The sequence below is a fragment of the Anolis sagrei genome, chromosome 3 (assembly GCF_037176765.1).
Source record: "Anolis sagrei isolate rAnoSag1 chromosome 3, rAnoSag1.mat, whole genome shotgun sequence".
In the NCBI taxonomy this organism is placed as follows: Eukaryota; Metazoa; Chordata; class Lepidosauria; order Squamata; family Dactyloidae; genus Anolis; species Anolis sagrei.
In genome coordinates, this window is record NC_090023.1 from 30621451 (window position 1) to 30648831 (window position 27381).

Sequence of the window (27381 nt, forward strand, 5' to 3'; positions counted from 1 at the left end):
ATATTATCTCATTGGAGGCTTGATTGACACCAGTTTTGGTTTGATACTGATGCCAAGTTAGAACATATATTTTTATTAAAGGATTTAGGGCATGACTTGAAATTCTTTATTCAGTATGTTCTAATTCATCAAAATTATTTTATCACTTGAAATTTTAATTTGTTTTAATAGTTTAAAATGTACTTTTATGCCATCTGTAGATCTCATGATACAAGGCAGGATATGGGTATTTTAATGAATTTGGAAAATAAGCAGAGGTTCTTGTCTAATATTTCTCATGGTTTAACATGCTTCCAATGCTAACAAAACAGCTGCCAACATTTTAAACCGTCTTTCACAGGTTTAAAGCATCACATATTTGTTTATAGTGGGTAAGTTTATGCATAGGCTATCTTCTGCCAATTTGTTCTTAATTACTGCTTGATTTTGGAAGATGTTAATACTTCAAGTAGTTAGCACCAATATGTGCTGCATGCGGTATTGCCAATAATTTTACAGTCTTCCTTTTCCTGTCCAAGAGATCCAAACACAACTAGCACCCAGTTGTTCCTTTAACCTTCTTGCAGTATGATAAAAGTCCTTGTATTTTCTGAAGGTGGAGTAGTATTTTCTGATCCCAGTTCTATTTGCCGTGAGTTGTGAGGCCCATGTGCAAAGAAGGGTTTGGATGTGTACAATCAAATGTGTTCTCACCAAACATCTCAAACCAAGAAACATGAGGTGGAGTCAAAGTAAAACAAAATTAAGAAAAAAACCCCTATACTCCCTTTATTGTAGGTATTTTCTGACCCCAGTGAAAATGTTACTGCCCCCTTAAAGGGCTACCTGCTATGAACCAGAATATGGCACTTCTGCTTTTGATATACTATTATTTGTTGGAAAGGGCATAGGGCATTTTTTGTCCCAAGACATATATTGGCTTAGACAAAAATATACTCCCCCAATGGCAAACGTGAATAAATTTGTTGTAGCTATTTTTGCTTATAGGAAAAATGTGCACACAAATGGAAAGAAAAGGTTGTGCTGTAGCATTTCTGGTCAGTTCATTTTGACATGGAAGCTTAAATGTGATCTACAGAAACAAACTAATTAGTCATAAAGGTGTCATAAGACTATTTCTTTTCTTTCTCTTTATATACTAAAGCAGTAAACTATATTGTTGAACACTGTAACTGCCATGTAGCTGAAACATAATGTAATTTTTAAGTATGCCATTTAAGGTTTACTTCTCTTTAGCCTTTTCAGCACAATATGATTGAGGAATGTCCCGATTTGATGCTATTTATGTATTTGTCCACCAATAAAATTTCACAGTGAGATAAATCTATAAAGAGCAAATAGGACACTAATGGTTTGAATTTTGAAGTGATATGCAATACTCATCAACAGATATGCTGTAAAACAAGTTAATTTCAAAGTCAGACATTAACTTGGCAAAGAAATTCATAAATTCTTTCATGCATTAGAATAACTTGGTAGAAAGAAATACTTGGAGAATAACAGGGATACATATAACATATTCCTGGATCTGTCTCTCCAAATGTCAGCCCACATAGATGCGACGGTCAGGAGTGCTTATTAATAGCTATGACTGATTCACCAGCTGTGTCCCTTCCTAGATTTGGAGGACCTTAAGATGGTAGTGCATGTGCTGGTAACCTCAAGTTTGTAGTTCTGAAATGTGCTCTCCATTGGTTACCTTTGTACCAAGTTCGGAAACTCAATGTGGTTCAAAACACGGCAGCCAGATTGGTTACGGGAACATCCAGGAGTGAACATACCACCCCTATCCTAAAGTCACTCCGCTGGCTGCCAGTTAGTTTCCGGGCAAAGTATAAAGTGTTGGTTTTGACCTTTAGAGCCCTACATGGTTTGGGTTCAGGTTATCTACAGGATCACCTCCTTCTGTATAATTTGCCCCGCACACCGAGGTCCTCTGTGAGGCATCTGCTCCAGCCTGCCAGAACCTGACTGGCAACCATCACTCAAAAGACCTTTTCATCAGCTGCCCCAAGACTGTGGAATGACCTGCCAGAAGAGCTCTGACAGCTAGATCGGCTATCACAATTTAAGACACAAGTGAAGACATATCTGTCCTGATAGGCCTACCTAGACAGTTTTATTGACAAATTTTAAACTTGCATCTTATGTATTATTTTTGTTCTGTGTATTTCAATATGTATTTTGTGAAAATATGTTTTAATATGTGTATTTTGAAGAATGTTTTTAGATGTGTGTTTTAGCAATGTTGTAACCTAACTCGAGCCGTTTGAATAGGTGGACAAGGAATAATAATAATAATAATAATAATAATAATAATAATAATAATAATGTATGGTAGTGGGTCCTTTAGTGTAAAACCATGTAAATCAGTGGTTCCCAACCTTTTTGTTTTGACCAGGGACCACTCTTCCAACATTAGTACCAAAAAGGTTACAAATCAGTTTTGGGTCAGCTTTAGATTCGGTTTGGTTATTTGGGGTGCTGATTCAGAAAATTGCATTGGATAGATCACATCAGCTCTAGCTTCTGATACAGAACATATGTCATCCAGTAATCACTATCTGCTCACCTACAGAAAATCATATGTAATAAGCCACAGCACTATAAGCGGGTTTTGAGAGACCAGTTGCTCTAGTTGCAACAGTGTAGTAATGGTGAGGCTGCGGACCATATTTTAGTTCTTCTGGACCACTGGTGGTCCATGGACCACAGGCTAGGAACCACTGATGTAAATTGATGAATACATTACTGTACTTTAGGATGGATTCCCTAGCCTTGGTGCTGAAATTCAGGATTTGGCATTCAAAGAGGCTTGGAGAGCTAGAGGAATGCCTCTCTATCATCTAAGTTTATTGTGGTTGAATCTACAATCGCATAAGGGAAGTCTGATGTGACTTTCCATGTTGATTTTAATTTTCAATTAAAACAGTTGCAAGTGGTAGCACAGCTTTCATGTCGATTCAGCCTGTGCTGTTTCTTTTGGGCCATGTTCTACAATAGAAAAATTGTCTGCTAAGACTCCTAAATGCTTTTCTTATATAATCTTGTCAAGTTAGGTGTCACCCATTCCATATTTCTACATTTTTTCTGCCTGAGTTAGTACCGTACATTTCTCTTAGTTGACATTCATTTGTTAATTTTGGCTGAGCTCTTTCATCTGTTAAAGTCATTTTGAATTATGATCTTGTCTTCTAGGTATTAGCTACTCCTCCTGAATTTCATAAGCAGCTCCTTCCCCATTGAAAAGTGGAAATGTCTAAGAGATTTTGCAACTTCCCATTAGATCTTTGTGTGTGAGAGAGGGGGGAATGTTACTTTAAAAGAGACACAGATTCCCAAATTTTCCCTTTTAACAAAATAAGCAGGAGCTTCGGGAAGAGTCCAAGAGTTACAGGGATCTCTAGTGGTAGGTTTCAAGCTGTGATTCGTATCTTCATTTCTGTGTTGATGCAGTAGGTGAGATATTAAACTAATAAATGTTCTGCTGTTAAAGTGTTATAGTTTACTCAGTTGGATACATCTTGGATATGGATTCAGCAATAGCATTTTACAAAGCCAACAAATGCATTCTCATATACATGTTTGGTATTGATCTTCACTCCAAATGTTTAATTGTCTGTGATTGTAAATAGTGCACTTAATTTTTTTTTAATAATGCAATATTTGTTATCTTTTCTTGTTTCACAGGAAAGATGATAAAGATTATGCTCTAAAGCAAATAGAAGGTACTGGAATTTCTATGTCTGCGTGCAGGGAAATAGCAGTAAGTCATTTTATTATTATAATTAATCCCTGTGGTAAAATTACTTAGCTAGTGTAACTTCAGTTATTGATTCACTTGATTTTTCAGAAATTAAATCTTGTTTGAGCTGTAATAAATAGTCTTAAATTTAAATGCAAAAATGTTGCCCAAGAGGAATAACTTCTTGGTTGAAACAAATCTTAACAGTAACTGTCCTTATCTCAAGGGTTGTAGCAAGTCATAATAATGGATGTCAAATTTTACAGGGGTCTGCATTTGGACCATAAAGTGAGATTTCCAAAGGAAGCTCAGTAAGCAAAGCACATAACAAGATTTAGACTCTAAATAGTTTTGAAATCTGTCCTGAGGGATTTAATTGTGAAATGGAAAGCATAAATGTATTTCTGAACCAGCGATTTCAGTTTGACTTTGTAAAAGTACGGTGGGCCCTTGATATCCCCAGGGGATGGTTCCATGACCCTCATGGAAACCAAGAAACAGATATGGCCAATTAAAAATTAAAAATGGCGAGCAAACACATTGAGTCTGAAACTTACAAAGAAACAGCAAACATATTCCCTTAAAACTCGAGGACCTAGAGCAGGGGTCCACAAACATTTTAAACAGAGGGCCAGGTCACAGTCCCTGAAACTGTTGGAGGGCCGGATTATAATTTGAAAAAAACATGAATGAATTCCTATGCACACTGCATATCTTATTTGTAGTGCAAAAAACACTTAAAAACAATACAATAATTAAAATGAAAAATAATTTTAACAAATATAAATTTATTATTATTTAAATGGAAAGTGTGGGCCTGCTTTTGGCTGATGAGATAGGATTGTTGTTGTTGTGTGCAACTTAAGTCATTACAGACTTAGGTTGACCTTAAGCGAGGGCCAGGTAAATGACCTTGGAGGGTCGCATTCGGCCCCCCGGGCCTTATGCGACCCTCATCATCATCATCATCATTTTAACTATTTTTGAGATAGAAACTATGAATGGGTCAGAATTCTGGCAGAATACTCCCCCCATCCCACGTGTGCAGTTTTCACAATGAAAACTACCCGCCATTCTGCAAAGTCATCGTTGTCTTCTTCTTTGCAATAGTGATGAAAGAAACATAGCTACTATAAGGGTAATACTGCATAAAATATTTCCTATTACTAAAAGCTGCATAAAAATGTAAGTTACTCTTAATTTTGAAGTGTCTTGTGTGTTTTGAAGTATATGTGTTTCATGGTAAATAATTTTTGGTGTTTAGACTTGGGCAAAACTAAATGTTACGAAAATATGGAAACCATTTCCCATTTACAGTTGTTTAAAGGATCAGCCCTATAGCAAAATTGAGGAAAGATGTTTACCTCTGCCTCTTCTACACTATTTAAGAATAAAGTCATGTCTATTTATACCTCATAAAGATCAACTTTTAAGACACTCAGTAGGCAATTTTATCTTTGAGATGGACTAAAAGACATAAATATTATTCTTATTAAATTACAGCCTCCAAACCGATACACCTTTTCTTAGGAGCAAATTAATGTTTCTGATGTGAGGATACATATGGTAATAATAAATTAAATATATCTGGAAACTATACAATTGACTTTTGACATAGAAAACTATTAGCATTTCATATGCATGTTCTTTGTGAGCAAGTTTGGTTGAAAAGTAGCTGAATTTGATTCTAACAGTACTTTGCTTACTAAAGTGTGAGATGCAGTACAACTAGTCAGATTTTTGAATGCCCATACTGTAGTTACTATCTTTTAAAAAGAGACACATTGTTATGCTTTATTTTTGTAAGCCACCTTTTATTTGGTGCATGAAGTTCAGCTTTTTGTTTTTATTTTTACTGTCGAACTTACTTGTTAGACCTCTCTTTGTTATGAAACTTACTTTCATAATAATTATATAAACTTAGTCATGCCTTCTGCATCCTAATTACGTACCTACAGTTCACCAAATTGTAGTCTGGTTTAAGACATAAGCCTTGCCTTAATTAAAATGAATCCCATGCTTCTTTTTTTTTTCTCTTCTCCTTATGGATTAACAGCTTCAAAATAAATCCCGAGGAACAATCTTATTTATAGGACTTAAAATTATAAAAAGAAGTGTCAAGTCTAATCTCTCACTTGTATGGACAACTTCCTAATTGATGATGTTTGTTTTATAGCTGCTACGGGAGCTCAAGCATCCAAATGTAATTTCTCTGCAAAAAGTATTTCTGTCGCATGCAGACAGAAAAGTGTGGCTTCTCTTTGATTATGCAGAACATGACCTCTGGGTAAGGAAATCTTTTTATTATTCAGTGATCAGCTATGGGCATTGGTTGGAAGTAGATGAGGTGGTGTGCAACACAGCCCCCCCCCCCCCCCCCAACCCCATTGAAATGAAAGAGGATGACTCAGGTGACTATCCCCTTCTCAATGTTACATGTTCTTTTACTAATCATTCTTTGAAATACACATTTGTCCTTGATTTAGGGCAGCTTCAAATGTGTGCTTCAAACATGGCAGTTGCTTTGGGGAAATCTGCCCTGAGTATTCACTATCAGATAAATAGTACAAAATGTTAAAATCAGTCTCCTTTGAATGCATAATGTATTAAAACTTGTTTTCTACTCTGTATTAGTGATCTTGGTCCAAAAATCTCTTCAGCAGAGTTCTGATTGTGTTGAGGAAAGGGAGAAAGAAAATGATTTTTGCCAGTTCTTTCTTCTCTCTTTAGCCCCATTTGCTTCCTAATACACAGAGCAGAGATTTTTCTAAGTTCCAATACTTTTGGAGGTTTGCTTGGTGGTTATGAAGTAAGAAGACCTTCTTGGTTGCTGTTCTTACTTAAACTATGGAATTGACTTCCCAGGGAGGTTGAGATAGTCCTCTTCCTTTTTTTTTTTTCTTTTGAAAAGTAGAATGCAAGCAGACTCCACAAATGTAGCTGTTATTCCCTCTATACCTCTCTCTGTTGAATTGGCCACTCGGAGCACTGACCTGGTGCTTCATGGAGCTTTATTTTATTGAGTTATTACTGGCTTGTACTTGGAAATGCCTGATTTAGATTTCTTCCTGTCCACAGTCACATAGTAGCTGACAATTGAGCATAACAGAAAGATAGTAGTCTCATGTTATCTCTGAACATTTTGTCCTGTGCCCTTCCTCACAAAGGCCTTGAGGAAAGCGAAGGCTATTAAAAGTGACTACAATGCGTTTCATGCAATCACATCTTTCTGCTCTGTTTTTACATTAGTGGGGACTTAAGGTTCAACATAAAATATTAAGCCTCAACAGTTCCACAGATCATAGTGGGAGGTGTTGCATCTTTTGACAATATATAAACTATCTGAAAATGTTCAAGAGTGTGTGATCATTGGTGAATAGGGGTCACTAACAGGCCTTTAAAGTTTATCCATTAAGTCAGGTTGTCAAGATGGCTTGAAGTTACACCTTAGCTCTTGTTATGTGTTTTCCTTCAGACTTCTGCAACTTCACAGGAAATGGTTGCTAATTTTAACTGGATAAATACCCAATGTCTGTAGTGAAACAGACTAGAAACTGGGATAAGATTCCCCCCCCCCCCCCCACATGAAGACTGGTATCCTCCTGATGCACTACTATACTGGTGTAACTATACAAGTGTTGGCAATGCCAGCAATTGGGAAAAGGTTGAGAACTGTATCAGATGTATATCTAACATTTTCGGTGTGTTTTTGTGCTTTATTGTGAATAGGGAAATTAAACTACACATGCAGTTTTGCCTTCTTCTTCTCCACTTTAACCCAACTATATTTCACAGTGGGTTCTAGTGGGAAGAAGATGGTAATATTAGACACGTGGTAGCTTGGGGTATATATAAATTAAACATAAGAAGAAAAGATAATATGAAGGTAAAATAGCATGAATCACTGGAGCACCAAGTATGAATGCAAAACATAATGAAAAGGTTTGTGATTAATTCTTGTAATAGGACAGTAACCTAATTCTCCCATTAAAACCCAAGAAATGTCATATTGGCTAATGAATTCAATGGAGGATATAGGTTGCACGGTACATTCTATCAGGATATTTGAACCCTTGCTTATTATGTTTGTTTTTCTGTTTTTCAGCACATAATAAAGTTTCACAGAGCTTCTAAGGCAAACAAGAAGCCAGTTCAGTTACCTCGGGGAATGGTGAAATCTCTATTATATCAGATCCTAGATGGTATTCATTACCTACATGCTAACTGGGTGTTACACAGGGATTTGGTAAGTAGATCTACAGTGGGGATTAGAAATAGGTATAAGGTTTATGTCCAGTGGTGGTGTTTCACACAGGATATTTCATACTGAGGTACTAATGGCTTCCTTTTCATTATAACTACAAATAACTGGTAAATAAATGCTGTATTTTGCACTAAGTTTTTCAATTACCTGGCAAGGGAAATGACTTTTCCCAACAGCTCTTGTTATGTTGTTTAATAAAACAGGACAAGATTACAGCAGGAAAAATTAACTGTGAGTGCTTCTCGCAGTAGCTTAAGGAATACTTCTTCGCAATCTTATTTTAGATGCATACTTTTAAAGAACACAACATTGTCTTTCTGGACAGATCAAATATATTTCTAGACCATTGCTAAAATCAGTATTTGCTTGCAAGATCACTCTTATAAATAGAGCATGAAACAGGTTAGAATTTCTATGGGAAATGGGAAGGTTCCTGTACCTTTAATAGTTGTATGACAAACAATATCAGCTGAAATTGCCTCTTTTATACAACTATGAAATATACAGTAGCCCTATGTTGTATTAAATTTGATAGCACTAGCAGGGATACTTACTAAAGTATCCTTAATACTTGCCTTTAGAATCTAGAGATCAGACTTCAGATCATGCTCAATGGTCATTCATAGACCCTCATCCATAAATTTGTGTAATTGTCTATGAAAGCCACCCAAAACATTGCATCAGCAATGTGAACAAACAACCAGGTTTTTTTTTCTTCCAACCTTTATTTGCATCATAAGAATTGAAGTAAAGCCTTGGTTTAGTGGTTGGTTGGGACAGTTGGTTATCCAGGACTCTTTCTCTATTCATCATTCACCTTCCATATCATAGGCATTGAAGATAAATCTGAGGATTGCTTCTACTTTTATTATAAAGCTTTCTTGTTGCCAAGTCATGCTGACTGTTTATGTGTTTGTAACAGCAATTGTAATGGTTAGGATTGGGTGGCAATAATGTTATCAGCAGTTAATTCTAAAATATTTTGTCTTCATTTCTAAAACAGTGCTATAACATATAATTTATAGCAAAAACAGTTTATTATAAAAGTAATCTGGTATTGGCAATGGTGTTTTGTTTTTCCACAATGCATTTGAGTTACAATTTTCAAAACAGCAACTAACACGTTTGTCGCTTTCATCTTGGATAATAGTCTTTGAAAACTTATTTCATCATAGTTTATTTGTCTTTCATCTGCTTGCTCAGTGGGAGCTCTCTTTTCACAAATGCTAGTTTTTAAAATATTGGGGCACACACTTAGCATCCTTGTGTTGAAGATCTCCATAGATCACGAGACTTCTGTGCTCTCTTCTGTGTCTGACTGTTAAGACTGCCTTAGACCCTCTGGTATAAATGTAATTGTGAGCTGCAATAAGAGAAGGTTCATTTATTCTATTGCTAGATGATAAATAAACTTACATAAATCCCATTCATTCCATGGATCTGCTCTAATTGGGATTAACAATTGGATTAGCACTATGCATTTGACTCGCTCTCACCTTGTAAATTGCTTAGAGTGCTTAGAAAGGCGGCAGAAGAGCATTTTACATAAAAGAAGTAAGCATAAACATCATTTGTTGGTGCTTTGAATGAACTGTTATGAACATGAAATAACCTAATGTGCTGTTTTGACACACTGTTCTTGGAAATGTTAGCACATGGCTTTCAAACTCGAGGCTACGTTTTGTTTACTAGCACAGCGGTTGTTTTGACCTTCAGTATTCAAGAATAACAGAGAAAGGAGAGAGTTTCTTCCAGGAATATACTCAAGTTTGAAAAAAGCTCAAACTGGGGGATTTAAGAGATTGGTAAATGTATTTGTGCTTTTACACTGAAGAGCTTCGATCAGTATTGAACATGATCTATGATTAGCAGCTGCTTCTACTTAAGGATGTTGGAAGTCTCAGTTCATCTATACTCCATCTTCCATATGGCAAAGATTGGACTGAGCGAAAGAACAGAGGTTTTGTAAACATATGTATGTTTTCTCTAGTTATTCATTTCATCAGTAGTATCAAGCATAGCTTTGGGTTTGAGATGACCCTAGCTAGTTTGCTTGTAAGACTTAGTTTATTGCGAGCCAGTAGCTTAGAAATGCGTATGAATGAACTAATTATGTACCAAGTTGCATATTTTCAGAATGGACCCTACTGTCTAAAGAAGGCACCCAACCTGCTCTGCATATGATTTTGCAAACTGGGGTGCCCTTGTTGATTTTTGGTTTGTAGAACATGTCTCAGTGCCCTTGGTCAACAACCATCTCCTCTTCTGCTGTAGTCTTTCAGCTGGTTCTGACTATGTGCCTGTGTTAAAGGATTATCATATTTTATTTATATAGCACCATCAGTGTGCATAGTATTTTATATTAACAGTTTACAGTTGTTAATTTGAAAGTCACTTGCCTCCAGTCTTACAGTCTAAAAAGATAGGACACAGAAGAAAAAGAGGATGATAGTGGAAGAAAGAATTAAGTTCAGGAGGTATTGGCTGCTGTTTACTCCCTCAAGGGCCACAGGTGCAAAAGTTGGATGGAGGGAAGTCTTTCCTCAGCTGGTAGGCCTCAGCATGATGGTGCACAGTTTTATATGGTGTATCCTTTTTGTGCTTGGCACATCTGGCTAGATTTTTGAAAAAAAAATCACTTAGAATGGCTCGGTAAAACTGAACTACGTAATTTTATTATTGCAGCCCTTTCTTGGTTTTTTGAGTGACATGGGAAACCCTTCTGAGTGATGTGAGAAATGGTATAGAGCAATGTTGTCCAACCTTTGGTCCTCCAGGTGCTTTGGACTTCAGCTCCCAGAATTCCTGGCATTTGGACAAGCTGGCTGAGGCACTTGAGAGTTGAAATCCAAAACCCTGAAAAGCCAAAGGTTGGTGTAAAAGGAGAGCATGAATTCTTGAAAATTGAGCAGAAGTATCTGTTTTGAGTGAATCCTTGTGTCTACAGAAGGCAGAATTCAGATCAAACCTGCTCTGTATATATATTTATGAAATATGGCGCTCTTGTTATTTCTTTTTTCAATAAGAGGAAATTCTTTGTTAATTATCTGATAAGATTTTATTGGATTTCTCCTCATACTCTAATTGGATCGATTGATGGCTTGTTTGTTTAAAAAAATGCTTCTTTGTAGGCATTGGCAGAGAACAAAACAGTGCTTCTTACATTTCCCAAGTAGTGTGACCACAAGATTGGTCTATTCCCTAAAATGCACTGTAGTATTTCTACATTTGTGGATCATCAGTAAAACCAAGTGAGATTAATCATTATATTACAAAATCCATGACACACCCATAATTTCCAAAAAATATCTTCACCTATTCTAATCAGGGCCATTTGTATTTTCATGCTTGTACTTTTCTCATCTTAATTACTTATCAGAGGTAACATTAAGCTTCATTTAGATTCTGAACCATGTATTTAGTTATTATTTTACAAAATATAGGATTGCTTGTCAATAATCAAGACATTCTTGTTCAACCCTGCAGTACAGTACTTAAAAGGGTCCTGTTTTCAAAGCAGGGAAACAAGACTTTAAGATGCTATACAAAAATAATGATTTCGGATACAATAAAATACATAGTACAGCACATCTTCCCCTCTCCTGCTCTTTAGAAAGTACATTCTCTTACATCTAATAAAGCAAGTCTAAAGGGCTTTCATTTTTTAAAAAATCATTCATACTTAATCCGCCACGGAAGGAGGCTTGTTTCTTAATTATGACATAATGAAAGAGAGGAAAGGATTTTGTGTGGTTCCTTAGTCTTTTGGATTCATAGGACCCTTTCACACAGCCATATAACCCAGAACATCAAGACAGATAAACCACAATATCTGCTTGGAACTGGGTTATCTGACAACACTACCATATATTCTGGTTCAAAGCAGATAATATGGGATTTTTTACAGCTATGTGGAAGAAGCCCTTGACATCCTAGTTCTGCTTTTAATATCACATGGGAAAGAAGAGAAAATTATTCTCATCTGTGAATTCTAGCAAAAGTGAACGCAGTGGCTAGACTGGTTTAACTGCAACTGTTTAGGGTGGATTCGGAAATCTAAAGTGTAAACAAATATGTAAAAATTGCTAGAACTATATATTTTTAGAACTTCCTTTAGAAACCAATTCAGACCTAAAAGCAATTCACATTTAAGTCTTATTTCAACCATATTTGTTCAGCTGTCACACTGCAGAGTAGAGATGACCACTCTATTGTCCATGAGATGCATGAAGCCCTTTCCTGGAGCACTACCACATTTCTAGTGCTCCTCTCTGCAGCCCAATAAAGGATTGCATGTTATTGTCGTAAAATATTAATTTTAGACCATTAATCAATCCAGCCTTCTGGTCAGTCTTTTATGTACTGAAAAAAATTACATATGTAATGTGTTAGATTGAGAAAATCGACTATTTGTGGTTTTTGAATGCTTTTTGAAGTAGCTGCTTAAACACGGGTGAAAAATTAATTTTCCTGGAATGTAAGTCTGCAGATTCTCAGTAAATACATTAACTATTCAAGCTGCTTTTTGAGGCCAAGGCTGTATTTTCTGATGAGCTGACCAGAAACTACTTCTTATGGTTTATTTATGCTTATTTAAATTAAAGTATTAGTCTGGCATGGGAAAATACTTTCCTTAGCATTTGCTTAGTCCAGTGAAATGTAATTGCGGAGTGAATTCATGTGACCTATTTCCTGTGAACTGTAATCCCATATCAAAGTGACAGTCTTGCATGCTAGACTGTATGCTATTTTATTATTCTGTGTTGCCTTAAGTTGTATGAATGAATTGAATAACTCATTTTTGGAATTGTTTTAAAAATATGAAAATGTCCCAGAGAAGGTAGAAGTTTTCCTGAGCAAAAGCACTTGTCTCCGAACTACATGGTTATTCAAGATTATTATATGTGTGCGTGTGTATGCATGAGTGAATCCATTGGAGTAGGATTTCTAAACTGCAGGGTTTATTATTTCCACGAAAGCATTCTGAAGTGAGAAGACAAAGTGTTATCCATTAATAGCCTAAAATCGGTTTTAGTCCCAAATGGTGTCGATCCATTAAGTAAAAGGGAACTTGGTAAATTAATAGCTATGTAGGGTGGATTAATTGGATCTCTTCTAGTTGGGATTAACAATTTAATTTAAACCCCTCTAAAGAAATTCCTATTTATTTTGAAAACCCTTGAACGTACAAATGTGGTCAGCTTCAAACTTCTAAGAGAGTGAATGGCCAGTCTTATAAATTGTGACCTCTCTGAATTCCGCAATTCTTGCAGGAAAACAAACAAACAAAAGGGAGAACATGTGCGAAGATGTGAATTGCATGGATTGAGAGAGCTACAACACTGTAGCTGCAGTAAGATAAACATGCTTTGAGTTCTCAGAGAACTTTCAATAGGCAGACATACTCCAGTCTCAAGCAAGACAGGTTTCTGACAGCAGAACACATTTTAGAAGCCCTGTGTGATAATGTTCTTTGTGATAATGTGATAATGTTCTTTGTGTTATTTCTCATTCTTTAGCCACAGAGTGGGAGATATGGGAAAGGTGTTTAAGAAGAAAAAGGAGTGGGATGGAACTTTGTTCCGAAACCACTTCGTTCTTAAGGGTATTTTGTGGATGAGCTGCATTTTTGTTGTTTGCCACAAATATACAATATTTTACTATTTGAGGAGGCCAAGAGTCACAAAAACTTTTTAGTATTGACCAGGTAGTTCCATGTATAAGTCAAAGGCAGGATTGGGGGCCAAAATTATGGATTTTGATATGACCCGTGGATAAGTCAAGGCTCTTTCTGCAGAGAGAGGAAAGTATCAGCTTGCTCTCAGGGACAGCCACCACTGACCTCCGCCATTTTTTCACCTAGGCACTTAAAGCAACTAGAAGTTGTGCCATGACAATCAACTGTATGATAGGTTAATTCTTTTTTAAACATTGTATCTTCATGCATTAATAATTTAATTTAACAGTTAAATAGCTTCAATTGCACCTGTCTCTTCTTTATATAGAACGAGTACATGGAGAACATTATAAACAGTTCTGTTCCACATCAGTGAAAATGTCTTCACAACAAGGGGTTATTAAAATCTCTATTATTCTGAAGAACAAGATCCATAGTCTGACTGTAGATCTGATTTGAAAGTTTTGGTCAGCAATAAGTATACTGCATTGACAGTTAAATTGGAAAAATGAAAACATGTTTTATCTGTAACAGGTTTGAAATTGATTGCTGAAGTCAGATAAGATGGGATGAAAATTGGAAAATAAATCGGATCTTCTGGAAAACATGTGAACTGATAAGATACAACAAGATTTAATAGTCCTAGGTGATAAATTAGCTATGCAAGAGCAATTATGAAATACATTAACAGTGCACTTTAAATGACAAAACAATCAGAAGGTAGAATGTCTTCCTGAGAGGATCAGAAGGGAAACACCCCCTTGTGTAATACAAAATCAGCAAAAGGCTCTTATTTCTATCTTTAGTGATGTGCCAGCCTTTCATAGTATACAGATATGACATATTGTGGAAACAGTATCACACAAATTCATTTGAAATCATCATAGTGACATTGTATTCCTTGTGTTGGAGATGGAGGACTGAAATTCTGAAAAATTTCAGCTGTTGATGTCAAATAAGCAGACATACAGTTCTGGTGTTATATTTGAAAAGTTTTTTTTAACTGTGATTTTTGTTAAGGTGTGATAATTGTTGCATTCCAGTAATTTAACATTCAAATCTTAATGCTCAAAATGTTTTCATGTCATTTGGATCTGATGTAAATATTTTTATAGTCTCTTGACATATCACAGTTGAAATATATATCTTAATTTATGTCCAATTAAATGGAAAATCTGAGCACTTGTGAGTTCTTGGTATAGCTCCATTATTCAGTTCTCACTGTAAGTCATGCCATGATGTGATATTATGCTTTGCAGGGTGGGAATATGCGTAATGAGTCGCATCATGTTTGAGCTAGCCATTAGGAAAGGAAAAGTAAGTAGCTGATCCCATAATTGATTTGTCCTGATTTATTAAATTGCTTATAAAATCCGTCTTTTAAGCCTGGATTTTATTTTAGAAACAGTGCTTGCTTTCAAATCTACCAAGTGATATGTTACACTCAGTAAAGCTTGTTCCCATTTGTGAAGAATATGTACAGGGGCTGTGTTTATTTGGAGATACTGAAATGAATTTTTTGCATGTGATAGAATTGGGTTAAGTATTTACTGGCTAACAATAGGTTCATTGGAACACTAATGGGAAACCTTAGTGAAATACCTTGCAAAAACAATTCTGTTTTTGTTACATTACCAACTTATTAATGTTTCATGATGCAGGTTGATGACTTAATTGATATATTTATTTGCTTCATTTATACCCTGCCTTTCTCACCCCATTGGGAGACTCAAGGTGGCTTTCAAATCTCCCAAGTGATACATATTTATTCCAATTCAGCAACTGTATGTAAGCCAAGACCAGGTCACAATGCCAGAACAGCAGCAAGAAATAATCTTGAACAGAATTAGATAGAAACAAGAAGTTGTAAAAATGCACAATTAATACAGTTACATGATATTGAAAATGATAGAATTTTGATCTAATTGGTTTTTGACTGAATCTTTAGCATTTGACACTAAAACAAAGCAAAGTAAAGACAAGTTACAATTTTAAATACTCATTTAGAAGATTAATACGAATTCTTATCTCTATTTTGAAATGATGAAGAAATTTATTGCTCATGGAAGCTTTTAAAAATACATTCAGAAATAGGAAAGGTGGCGGAAAGGGGTTAGAGCAGACAAGGACAAACATTGGCCCTCCAAATGTTAGGATTTGTGGCAGTTGAAGTCCAAAACACCTGGAGGGCCAAAGTTTGCCCATGCCTGGGTTAAATAATAACACATGAGAATTTCAGACTCACAGAATCATATATTGAGTGTTAGCAGCACACGTGTATTTGGCAATAAATAGAAGTTGGATACCCATCTTTTTGTGTAATAGTGATTTTGTAGACTTTTTCTGCAGTGTTTGATTGCATGATATGATCCTTTTTAGACAAGAAAGGCATTGCTGCATATTCTGCCCAAATTCGTTCACAATATATCATACCTGTTATTGTTAGTGTTTAATGGCTTAATGATGCCATTCGCCAGTTTTAGCTCTCTTCTAGCCAGAAGTGCACATCTTACTGAAATAGGATTTTAGCCTTCTTTCAACCTGTTCAGAATCATGCATATGCTTTATCAGATTTGTTGTTGTTTAGTTCTTTCACACTTATGCTCTTCTTGTAATGATAACATATTACATCTGTTCCTATCAAAGATATTTTCATTCACGCATCAAAGCCTCTTTGATGTACTTTATCTAGCACTTTATGATAGTTTAAAGTAGTCACCTTCACTGTTGTGATAATATTTTGACGGGGATATACAGTCCATACTCATATGATAGGTTACTTGGAAGTGTTGTATTGGTGGCATCTTTTCTCCAAAGTAATTTCTTCTTAAAGTTGGTTTCTGAAACTAAAGTCTATGCTGGTTATGTTTTACTCTGCTTAAATACTGTAATTAATTATCATTTTCTGTATGTTCATAAACTTTTCAGAAAATAGCAATAAAGTTTGGTGTAGCTGTACAACACTTGGAAGTAATTGTACAGTCTCTTTGTTTCTCACTTATAAAAAATCCAAAAGTTGTTGCTGATGAGGAAACTATGTTGTGTGTACAAAGGAGAGATAAAAAATATATTGGATAAGAGGGATAGATATATATGCAGTGAGCCTTAATGCCCAAATCATGTTTTGTGATTTAAAAGGTATAGTGTAATGGTTATAATGGTAGAATGATTTATATGTTCAGACTGAACTTTAGAGTAAAGGTTTGGCCTCATTTCAAAAGAAAACATCCCATTTTGTGTCAAATTCAGTCTTATCTACATTCAGTATTTCTGTAAAAACACCTAAAGTATGTGGTAGATTACTATCTGTGCTTGGCTCATGTAGGAGGTTGGAGAGGCAGGGAAAAATAATATCTTCCCACTCTGGATTGAAACTTTTAGTAATTATTTAACTGACAGGAATTTTTGTATGGAAGCTTTTTAAGAAGGGGAATTTGAAATTGACAAGGAAATATATTCGGCTGCTTGTATGGCCTTAAAACAAACTAATAATTAATATGCACTATCACTATAAGCCACTGCACTCTGGTTTAAAATTGGAAAGATAAAGCTGCTGATTTCAGGGAAAATGTTTAGGTTTATCTTGGTATATGTATTGTATATTTATTTTTTTTCCACAGAAACCTGCTAATATTTTAGTTATGGGTGAAGGTCCTGAGCGAGGAAGAGTAAAAATTGGTATGTTTATATCTTTGATAAGTCCCAGTGTAGCATTTAAGACAGAATGTTCTTAAGGTTTCATTGCTAGGTTAATACTGTTAACTCTTGCTGGATTACAGGTGAAATTTCATCAAAGGAAGAGAAATAGAATCTGTCAAAGGTGGACAAAAGATAAAATAGTGTGCAGGGGTTGAGAAAAAGGGTTAACCCAAATTGCCCTCCCTTTCACTAAAGATCTAATTTTGCATAAGAACAGAATAAAAAAAATTAAACAATAAAAATGAATGTTAGTGACAGCATTATTGTTTGAATAGACCACATCTTCAGCTAAAGGAAGCACAGAAGAAATGGTCAGTAACATCAGTCAGATGAGTTAAACAAAACAAAATGTTTCGAAATGGGAAGAATCCATTAACACTAGACAACTTTCTATTGTGAAATTTTCTTTTAATGCTAAAATTTCATTTATTGTAAAAAGATTCTAAATTTAAGTCTAATGTAATCATAAATTCCACTATTGGGGTATGGTGCCCCAATATGCCATTGAAACACACCCGTGTCCTAAGAACATACGTGTATGCATCAGGAGGAATCTAATGTACATCATAGATTTTAAAAGCTAGATTACCTAGAAGTCAAGTTTTTCCCCCTTTTCTATTCCTTTTAACTAATGTTCTGAAATGACTTGCTTGATAAATTACATAAAATTGCATAGTCACAATTTTAATTACATGTGGCTGAACAGTTTGTTAAAAGCAGAGGTTTGTACTTCTTGCTGGCCCTGCACTGTTTCCTCTTTGAAGTCAATGACTGTTTGATCATTCAGTTCAAAAGGAATTGAATTCATTCGATATAGAGCACTTAATGACTGCTTAAAGATTCGTAGATGTGGTGCCAAACCCAGGTGGAATGGAATCCTCTTCTCAGCAGAATACAAATAGCAAAAGGTTAGGCCACTGGTGCTTCTTGTGGTAGCTTATCCATATATACTTGGAAATTGACTGCCTGCTCTCTTTGCAAGAATTAGCTTTTGACAATATTCTGGGGAAATATTGCTCCCCAAAATGGTTGAATATGAAATGGTTGGATATAAAAGAGCCAATCCTGAGCCATCCAGTGCCAATAATGGCAAGATTGTTTCCCAAAGTATAATAAAGTAGGAGTGGATTCTAGCACAGCCTTTTGAACAGTAGTGGGATGAAACTTAGAACTTACGAATCAGAAAGTTGCATACCAAATTAGAATTGTTGCTGGTTCTACATTTAGATACTCTGCCTACTGCCCCACCAGCCACAGTGAATATCAGCCATCACTGTGATAAACTGAAGACTTTTAATTTTATTTTGACGATCAGACAAAACAGACTTCCACTGCTCACTTTTTTCCAAACCCAGGTTTGGAACTACCCGAGCCACAGAGACTGTATCAGCATGTTTGTTTTTTCTCCATCAGCTAAATTTTATTGTTTTTCCACTTTTAAAATGAAGCATAATAAAGTGTTAAATAGATTTATGTTAAAGAAACATCCAGTTTGTAGAGCAAATTGAACGGAGTTTATCTGTGGTGAAAATGTGAGGTCAAGAACCTGTCCTTTTAAAAACATAGCCTCATATTTTTAAAGCTGACTCAGTTCTTATATGCCCTACAGCTGCAGCTTCACACTTTCAGGCCTACTCGAATTTGTAGAATACAAGGCATTGTTTGCACCTATGTTGTTAAATAGCAATAAAAGTGGAATGTTTTAGTTCTGGTAGCCTGTTGTTGTTTAAGAGTACAGGTGCAAACACACTTGGAGTTTAATATGGTAAATTCTTACAAGTATCTGGAAACTATTGGGGCAATGGGGAGCATCTGAAAATTGGGAATTTTTCCCTTTTTGTCCTGAATGAAATTTCAGGTATAATTGATAAGGGTTTTTAGTGAATACATCATCATATCAATTTCCTGGGTTCACTGAAATGAACATATAGCAACTGTCATATTGCTTGGGTTCCTAAGAACTGTATTTTGTTTTGTCCACATTATCTATTTGGCTTGTAAGAATTGGAAAAAAATTCAGCCAAATATTCAGCTGCTTTGTTTTTCCATTTATATTTTTAAAATTTTGTTCTATTTTTCAGTGAGTTGGACTCTTTTAATGGCTAATCAGCTTTAATTCAGAACACTGGTGAATTCTGATTGAGAGTTCATGTTAACTATGTTCTAATACGGTTCTGCTTCCTGTACAATGCATTAAAATGGGCTCAACAGGAGCTCTTTAAAGTTACCCTTTAAATTCTACCACTGCGTTACATTTGAGCTCATTCAATTCATAGGAAGCATCCTATATCCTAATATTTAAAGTTCCTTTCCCTCCTCTTTTTTCAGCTGACATGGGCTTTGCCCGACTATTTAATTCACCTTTGAAGCCTTTAGCTGATTTGGATCCAGTAGTTGTAACATTCTGGTATCGCGCTCCAGAATTATTGCTTGGAGCAAGACATTATACCAAAGCTATTGGTGAGTAAAAAGTGTTCATTGCCTTTTTAAAATTTATTTCATTGTAATTTGCTTGTTTGCTTTATACATATTTAGCCCTGGACTCTTTGAACTTTAATAAAGCACTTTGATTTTTGGTATGGTGGACCTTCTTTAGTTGCCAAGATGTTATTACTCTTTTTGAAGAAGGTTACAAATACTTTTAATACTCCCACATGCCAAAAATTCTGTTGAATTCAGAGATTTTACTATGAGATAAGGGATGTCTCTAAGCATAATTCAGCTTTCACAAATCTGGAGCCAAACCTTTGGTTTTTAGCCACTTGTATCTAGAGCTGAATTGACCATTCTGTTTTTCAATGGCACTTGAAATATGGCTCTGTGGAGGAAGCAAAATGAATTGCATTGCCCCCCAACAATTCTCTCTACCCTCAAATGTTTGCAGTTCCTTGATAACTGTTTTTTTTTCTTAAACAGTATTTCCAATTGTTCAACTGAAATTATAAGTTAGTACCAAAATAGAAGTTTTGGTGACTGAAGGAACATTTCATTTTCATATGTAGATTTTATATTTGCGAGGTTGTGCATGCCCTTATTTTGCCCCCCATAATTGCACCCCGTCTTGCACTCAAAATTAATTGTCTATCTCCCAATTTCCTCATTCTGTTTTTGGTACTTCAATTATTTCTCTAGAAGTAATTATGAAAAGGCTCTTATAAGCCTTTTTTTTTAAAAAAAAAAATGTGTTTTTTCTAATGATTACTATAGTTTCAGTGAGAGATTATGTGTTAGAAATGGGCAGCCTTGAGTCTCTAGATGTTTCTGTTCTGCACCTCCCATGATCCTTCACCACTGACAGATTAGATCTGGTGGCAAATTGTAAAACATCCAGCAAAACACAATGTTAATATTAGAAACAAAAATATTTTCTTTCTGTACCTTCCTCTACACCGATCATGCCCTCTTTAGTGCTTTCTTTCTTTTAAACTACTCTGTTCACAAAACGCCATAGCTTTAATTGTAGGAAAGATTAGGTGCTTTAACCCAAGGTTTGCAAACTGTGCTTTATGGAACCCTAGGGTTCTGCAAAAGCATTGCAAGGATTTTGTGAAAAATCTTGATCAAATTTTAAACTGATTTTATTTATTTATTTATACATACATACATACATACATACATACCTTGCTTTATCTCCCCAAGGGGACCCAAACCAGCTTGACATAAAAGCATTAGCACAGAATATAAAATATGCAACTATACAAAAAATAAAACAGAATTAAACACAAATAGCAATTTAAAAATTTAGTTAAAATCCATAAAAAAATATTCAGAGTTAAAAACCACAGCACCCCCGACTAAATCTTAAACATTTTCATCTTTAAATGATTGTTGGATAAAAAAGGCTTTAGCCTGCCACCAGAAGAATAGCAGAGAGGGGGCCATTCTGGCTTCCTTGGGGAGGGAATTTCAGAGTAATGGGGTAGTCACTGAAAAGGCCTTCTCTTGAGATGGTGGTGGGACGAAGAGAAGTGCATCTCCTGAAGATCTCAGGGCCCAGGCAGGTTCATACCAAGGGATGTGGTCGGCGAAATAGCCTGGACCTGAACCATCTACACTTTGAATAGATCCCAGTAACAGACTGGCAGCCAGTGGAGCTGCTGCAACAGGGGGGTTGTCTGCTCCTTATAGCCAGCCCCATTTATCAAATTTAAACACCTGAAACAATTTAGGAGCAAGTTGGATGCTATCCAGAGTTTACATATTAGTGAATATATAACCCATTTCAAACTCACTATAAGTACAAAAATGAAACAATTTCATTAATCACAATAGATGTGGATCCAGTATTTTATTGTACCAAAAGAAACATTTGTGATCATATTTAAAATGTGTTTTCTTTATTTCCAAACCTGCTACATTATACAAAACACTCAGGTAAAAGAAGAGCTTTGTGGATTCACAATGTTTACAAAAAATCAGGGATAAAGTTAGGGTTCCATGAGCCGGGAGCAGGGGGAGGGGGAGTCTTCTGAAGGAACCAAAAATGTTTGGGAACCCCTGCTTTGACTTCTTGATCATTTTATTTGCCTTTTTCTGTGTCTTTAGGCAGATTTGGAATGGTGAGTGTGGATAGAACAAGTATCAGAACCATTGTGCATGGGATGTTGGATATAGGCCAAAGAGCAAATATAAACTTTTTTATTATAGTGATGACATTTATATCATAAGTTCAGGATCTTGTAGTGTTTGCATTCAAGGTGGTAAAAATATTTTTAATTGATCAGCCTTTTAAATATCAATATATCCTTTTTGAGGCCATTCACATAGAGTAAAATACAAATATGATATTCAAGATTAAGTATGTGTTGTTTTTCATTATTTGGTTCTAAATGTTGTAATTAAAGTATACACAAAAGACACAGCAAAGTTTTTTTCTGCAAATAGATGAAAGCATTAGAAGCATGAGAGAAAAAAAGACTTACTGTCCATCTCATTGGTACTAACTACAGCTGAAGAAGTATATAGCATCTTAAATGAGTTTATAACATGACATGTATTGGTTTGAAATGCATTTGAATTAGCACAGCAACAGGGGCTCAAGAAGTATCTGGAAAGTTTACTGGACTTGTAACATAAGTAAGGAAATCATACCATCAATGACTTGATACTATTGGGTTGTTGTAGGTTTTTCAGGCTGTATTTATTTCTATTTATTTCTCGCACTTCTACCCCACCCTTCTCAACCCCCGAGGGGGGACTCAGGGCAGCTTACAAAGGCACAATTCAATGCCAACACAACAATAAGATAAAAATAAACATATGATTAAACAGTGATTAAAACAATTAAATCAATCCATTATACATCATAATAAATAAAAACCAATCTAGTGCTCAGCGTTTGCCAGCTCAGAGTCCGTAAATTCATTCCACATTGTCAAATCCATCAATTCTGGTCGTCGCTTGTCCTTTGTCTATCTGCCAGATTACCCAAAAGCCTGGTCCCATATCCATGTTTTTAATTTCCTTCTAAAAGAGAGGAGGGATGTCGATGACCTAATTTCCCCAGGGAGTGAATTCCACAGGTGAGGAGCCACCACCGAGAAGGCCCTGCTCCTCGTCCCCACCAATCTCACTTGTAACCATGTAAGCACCCACAGATGCAGGCAAAACATCAGGAGAGAATGCGTCTAGAACATGGCCATACAGCCTGAAAAACCTACAACAACCCAGTGATTCTGTCCATGAAAGCCTTTGACAATACACTTGATACTATTGCTGCATATGTAAGAAAGCTCTGGTTGTTAAGAAAATATCAGAAAAATGAAAACATACCTTAAATAAATCTCATCAAAATTGTAATTTTTTTTAAAAAAAGCAAATAACTAAATTCAAATTATTTGAGCAGCATTGATAATGCAGTATATGGACAGTCAATTTCATCAGCTTTAGTTACGCTGAAAAGTTTGTTGGCTATCATGGGATAAATTGTGAAACAGAGATGAGATAAGATTATTCCCCAGTTTTACCCCATTGATTATTTGATAGGGTTTTTTTGGTTAGTAAAATTAGCATATAGTTCAGTATATAAATATACCCATTTAACCCCTTTAAATATACTGACCATAAGTCTTCAAATAGAAAAATCAGTTTTCATGTTGAAGAGAAGATTGAAGCGATAATAAATTGTGCCATCATCATCTAACAAACCTTAACTGTGGGACATTTCCAGAACTTACTATTTTCTTGGTTCCACTGATGAAGAATTGCCTGAAGAGTTCATCATCATATTTTATGGAATCATCCCCAAAAACTTATAATGAAAGTGCATCGTGCATTTACTTATTTCTCCCTCCTTTGCAAATGTGGAGATCCTTGATGAGCAACTAGAAATAAATATTTGATGCACGTAAGGGTTTTAAATCTTGAGTTAAAGCTTGGTTGTCCACAGCAACAAAATATGATAAAGAAAAAAACCCTGGTATAGATCATTGCTTTATATTCCTAGGATGAGACTATGGAAGGATTGTGATCTTTGGGGCCATTTGTGACCGGACTGGCTGGTTGTCAGTCTTTGAAGAATATGATATTTTAGGAGCTCTCCACTACTCTGAGGATACCAGTAGCGAAGGATCCTAAGCTATATTTGTTAGGCCTCTTTGAAGATAACATCACTCTTGTAGATCTCATCAAAGAAAAGCTTAAAGCTTATTTGTTGCATCAGGGTAGGAATAATTGGGTCCTCCTACAATGTTAAAGTGCAACTCCCACAATTCATCTCAAATGGCTATGCTGGTTAGAGCACCTTGGACTTGCAGCTGGATAACATCTGGAGGATTGTGTGAATGCTCTGCAGTACCTTCATAGCTGTTCTGGAAGACCAAAATTATAAAGGGTAAAGAAAAAGCCCTACCAAAAATACCATATTTACTCACGTCTAATGCTCACCTTTTTTGGCAAAGTTACATTGCCAAAATAGAGGTGTGCATTAGATTCAATGACATGTTAGAATCATGCACATAAACCCACCTGCATGAAAGGGCCTGGAGGAACTGGCAACCCTGGAGGCTGGACAGGGAGATGGGAGAGGGAACAAAGAGGTTATTCTCAGTAGCACCTGGAGACGGAGGAGCGCCCAGCTGATGACCCAGTCATTCCTGTTGCTTAGCCCCAGATCCTGCCTGCCATGTGGCCCTCAGGCAGTTTCTCGCCTGCCCTCCACTAGGTTTTGGGGTTCCAGTTGGGCTCGTTTACAAGGCCCTTGTGAATTAGGCCAGTTAGGTACCATGCAAGACTGGTGAATTCATCAGCCTCGCCTTGACTGAGGGGTGTGTCCTTCAAAATGGCCATATTCATGCTGCCTACCTCCCTGATGTGTTATGCCTGTGCTGTTAGGCATTACATTTGAAGGCAAATTCATTTTTTGTTATGTGCACCTTCAAAATTGAGGTTACCTTCAATTGTGTGTTATAATCGAGAGTATGCATTTACTCGAGTCTAATGCGCCATCAAATCTAATGTGCACTCTGAAACCCAAAACAATATTTACAAATCTAAGGTGCAACCTAATTTTGGGAAGGTAATTTAGTAAATAAAAAAAAAGGCAGCATTGGATTCGAGTAAATACAGTATTTACTATATTAATTATGAAACTACAAATGTTATGATTCCAGATAAATACTGAGCAGAGTGATTATGGTAATTATAGTAAGGTAAAAATGTATATGTCTTGTAGTCTTTTTTGGTTATGAACTTCATTACTAAGAAGTTATATTAGTATGATAGTAGGAATTTTAGGTGAGAATTAGTTCCACACCATTCTTACCTTTCTGTTGCCTTTCGTCTGGGCTAAGTTGGGGCACTAAGGAAAGAAGGCTCATTATATTATTTAATTTATCTTTAAATTTAATACATTATTTAAATTGATTTTAAAATAGTAACGTAGAATGTATAATATTTGCTGCTATTTTTCAGACCACGCTTTTTTCTTTTTAGAAAGCCTATTTGATTTTCATCCCTCCTTTTTTTTAAAGATATTTGGGCGATAGGGTGTATATTTGCAGAACTGCTAACATCGGAACCAATATTCCACTGCCGACAAGAGGATATAAAAACTAGTAATCCATATCATCATGATCAGCTGGACAGAATATTCAATGTAATGGGATTTCCTGCAGGTATAGATTTCATTTCTGTCATTGCTACTGCCACAATAAATGTTTTATCTTATCAGATCAAATGTCTGGTCAGTAAAGTGTATGAATATTTTGCAAAAGCTAGTTTTTCTATAAAATGCTTTGCTGCTATAAAATAGTAAAATACTTGGTATGTAAGTCATTTATAATTAACATGTAGATTCTCAGTCACAACATGTCTGTGATTGCAAATGCAGAGGTTGGAAACTTTACTTTTTGGGAATCCCCCCTAGTCTTCCTGGCTTTTTGGCTCTAGGTTGATTCTAGTGCAGTTCCAAAGTAACTTTCTTGGGCTTTGTGATGCTAGATCACCACTATTTTTTCAAGTCTTTAATTTTTAAGAGGAGTATAAAAATGCAAGTAGACTGGCATGGGAAGGAGAAAGGGGTTGAGAAATGGAGAAGAGTGGAAAGAAGAACCTGTCATATGAAGAAAACTTTTGGGTCCTGTGCTGGTGCTTGGGGTGGGGCAAAGGTCTGCAAAGATCAAGAGCTATCAATGCAGATCTACAGGTGGAGGGATAACACCTTATTGCCAGTTTAAAATGACTGAGATCTTATGTTGCTTTTACTAAAATGTTAGTAGGCTTGGAAAGAGTCCCAGCAGCCATTGAAAAATATTTTTTTATATCTTTCAGTAGTTATGCAGGGTTCTTTCTATGTCAGGAGCGACTTGAGAAACTGCAGGTCGCTTCAGGTGTGAGAGAATTGGCTGACTGCAAGGAAGTTGCCCAGGGGATACCCAGATGTTTGATATTTTGCCATTTTTGTTCTGCAGTTGATGTTACAGGGAGATGGGGCGAGATATAAATAAAGTTTGTTGTTACCTCCATCTAAAAAGAACGTTACAAATGGAATTGTCTTCAAATAAAGAAGCAACCTGGGAGGCAGAGTTAGCATTCTTTCATTATTTACTATATGCTCTTAAAAAAACTTTAAAAATTGATGTAGTATATTGTCAGATTGGGGTGCTCTAATTTTCATTGTACCCTATTTTAAGTTATAATTAATAGCAAAACCTTTAGGGAGAGAAGAATAGAGCTATGCAAGGAGAATTTTACTCCTTTTACTGTCAAGCCCAAACAGGAAGCAAAAGTAATAGAAAAGATATAGAAGACAATAGTTTTAGATGTACAAGTGACGATATCCTATTACCTGTGTAACGAGATTAAATTATACTAATATTCACTCTATAGATAAAGATTGGGAAGATATTAAAAAGATGCCTGAGCATTCAACGTTAATGAAAGATTTCCGAAGAAATACGTGAGTTTTGTGAAAATATTCTAAGAAATAGGTGTCCTAATTTATTTGATGATTAGTTCTTTTCTGTCCTCTTATGCTCTTGAACCCCAAGTTCTTTGTGAATGGTAAAAATGAGGGCAGAATAGACATTTCATTTTGTACTTGGCTTTTGCAGACAAAAGCAGTGTGATTGGAGTGGAAAAGGAGGGATACGTAAGTTGGAAGGTATCTGTGATGGCCAGACATAATGATGTCTGCTAAACCAAACCAAAATGTGTGTATTTTTGTACAGTGCAATACAAGCATATGAGCTTTTATAAAGCTATTCAAAACAAACCATTATTCCACTTTGCTTATTAGCTAGCTAACTTTGAAATTGGAAGGAGCACAATGTATGTATAAAATTACCTTGGCTTAGCCATAGATAATCTGTTGTATTAAAATTACAGTTCTTCAGCTTCCAGGTGTAAAGTTGAAAGGATGAGCTTCTAAAGGTTTTAACAGCCATTATCAAACTTCTACCACTTCTCTGTTACTTCAAATTGCATAAAAAGGATACTGAGCTACTGATTGCTAATAGCTTTTTGCAGCTTTTTATCCCATACTTTTAGGATCAGATC

General features: G+C 35.8%; 1 protein-coding gene across 4 annotated transcripts in view; it reads left to right on the plus strand.

Moving 5' to 3' along the window:
• The window catches only part of CDK8 (cyclin dependent kinase 8), a 62216-nt gene that overhangs the window by 16334 nt on the left and 18501 nt on the right, over nucleotides 1-27381 (plus strand). For 2 of the 4 annotated variants that reach the window (XM_060770909.2, XM_060770908.2), the window contains exons 2-8: nucleotides 3691-3766; nucleotides 5922-6032; nucleotides 7851-7991; nucleotides 17307-17364; nucleotides 19714-19845; nucleotides 25356-25499; nucleotides 26713-26782. In XM_060770909.2, coding sequence (XP_060626892.1) covers nucleotides 3691-3766; nucleotides 5922-6032; nucleotides 7851-7991; nucleotides 17307-17364; nucleotides 19714-19845; nucleotides 25356-25499; nucleotides 26713-26782 — 732 coding nt within the window. Of the gene's footprint in view, nucleotides 1-3690; nucleotides 3767-5921; nucleotides 6033-7850; nucleotides 7992-14945; nucleotides 15004-17306; nucleotides 17365-19713; nucleotides 19846-25355; nucleotides 25500-26712; nucleotides 26783-27381 lie in introns of those variants that run through there. The other 2 variants (XM_060770910.2, XM_060770911.2) reach the window with 2 other exon arrangements.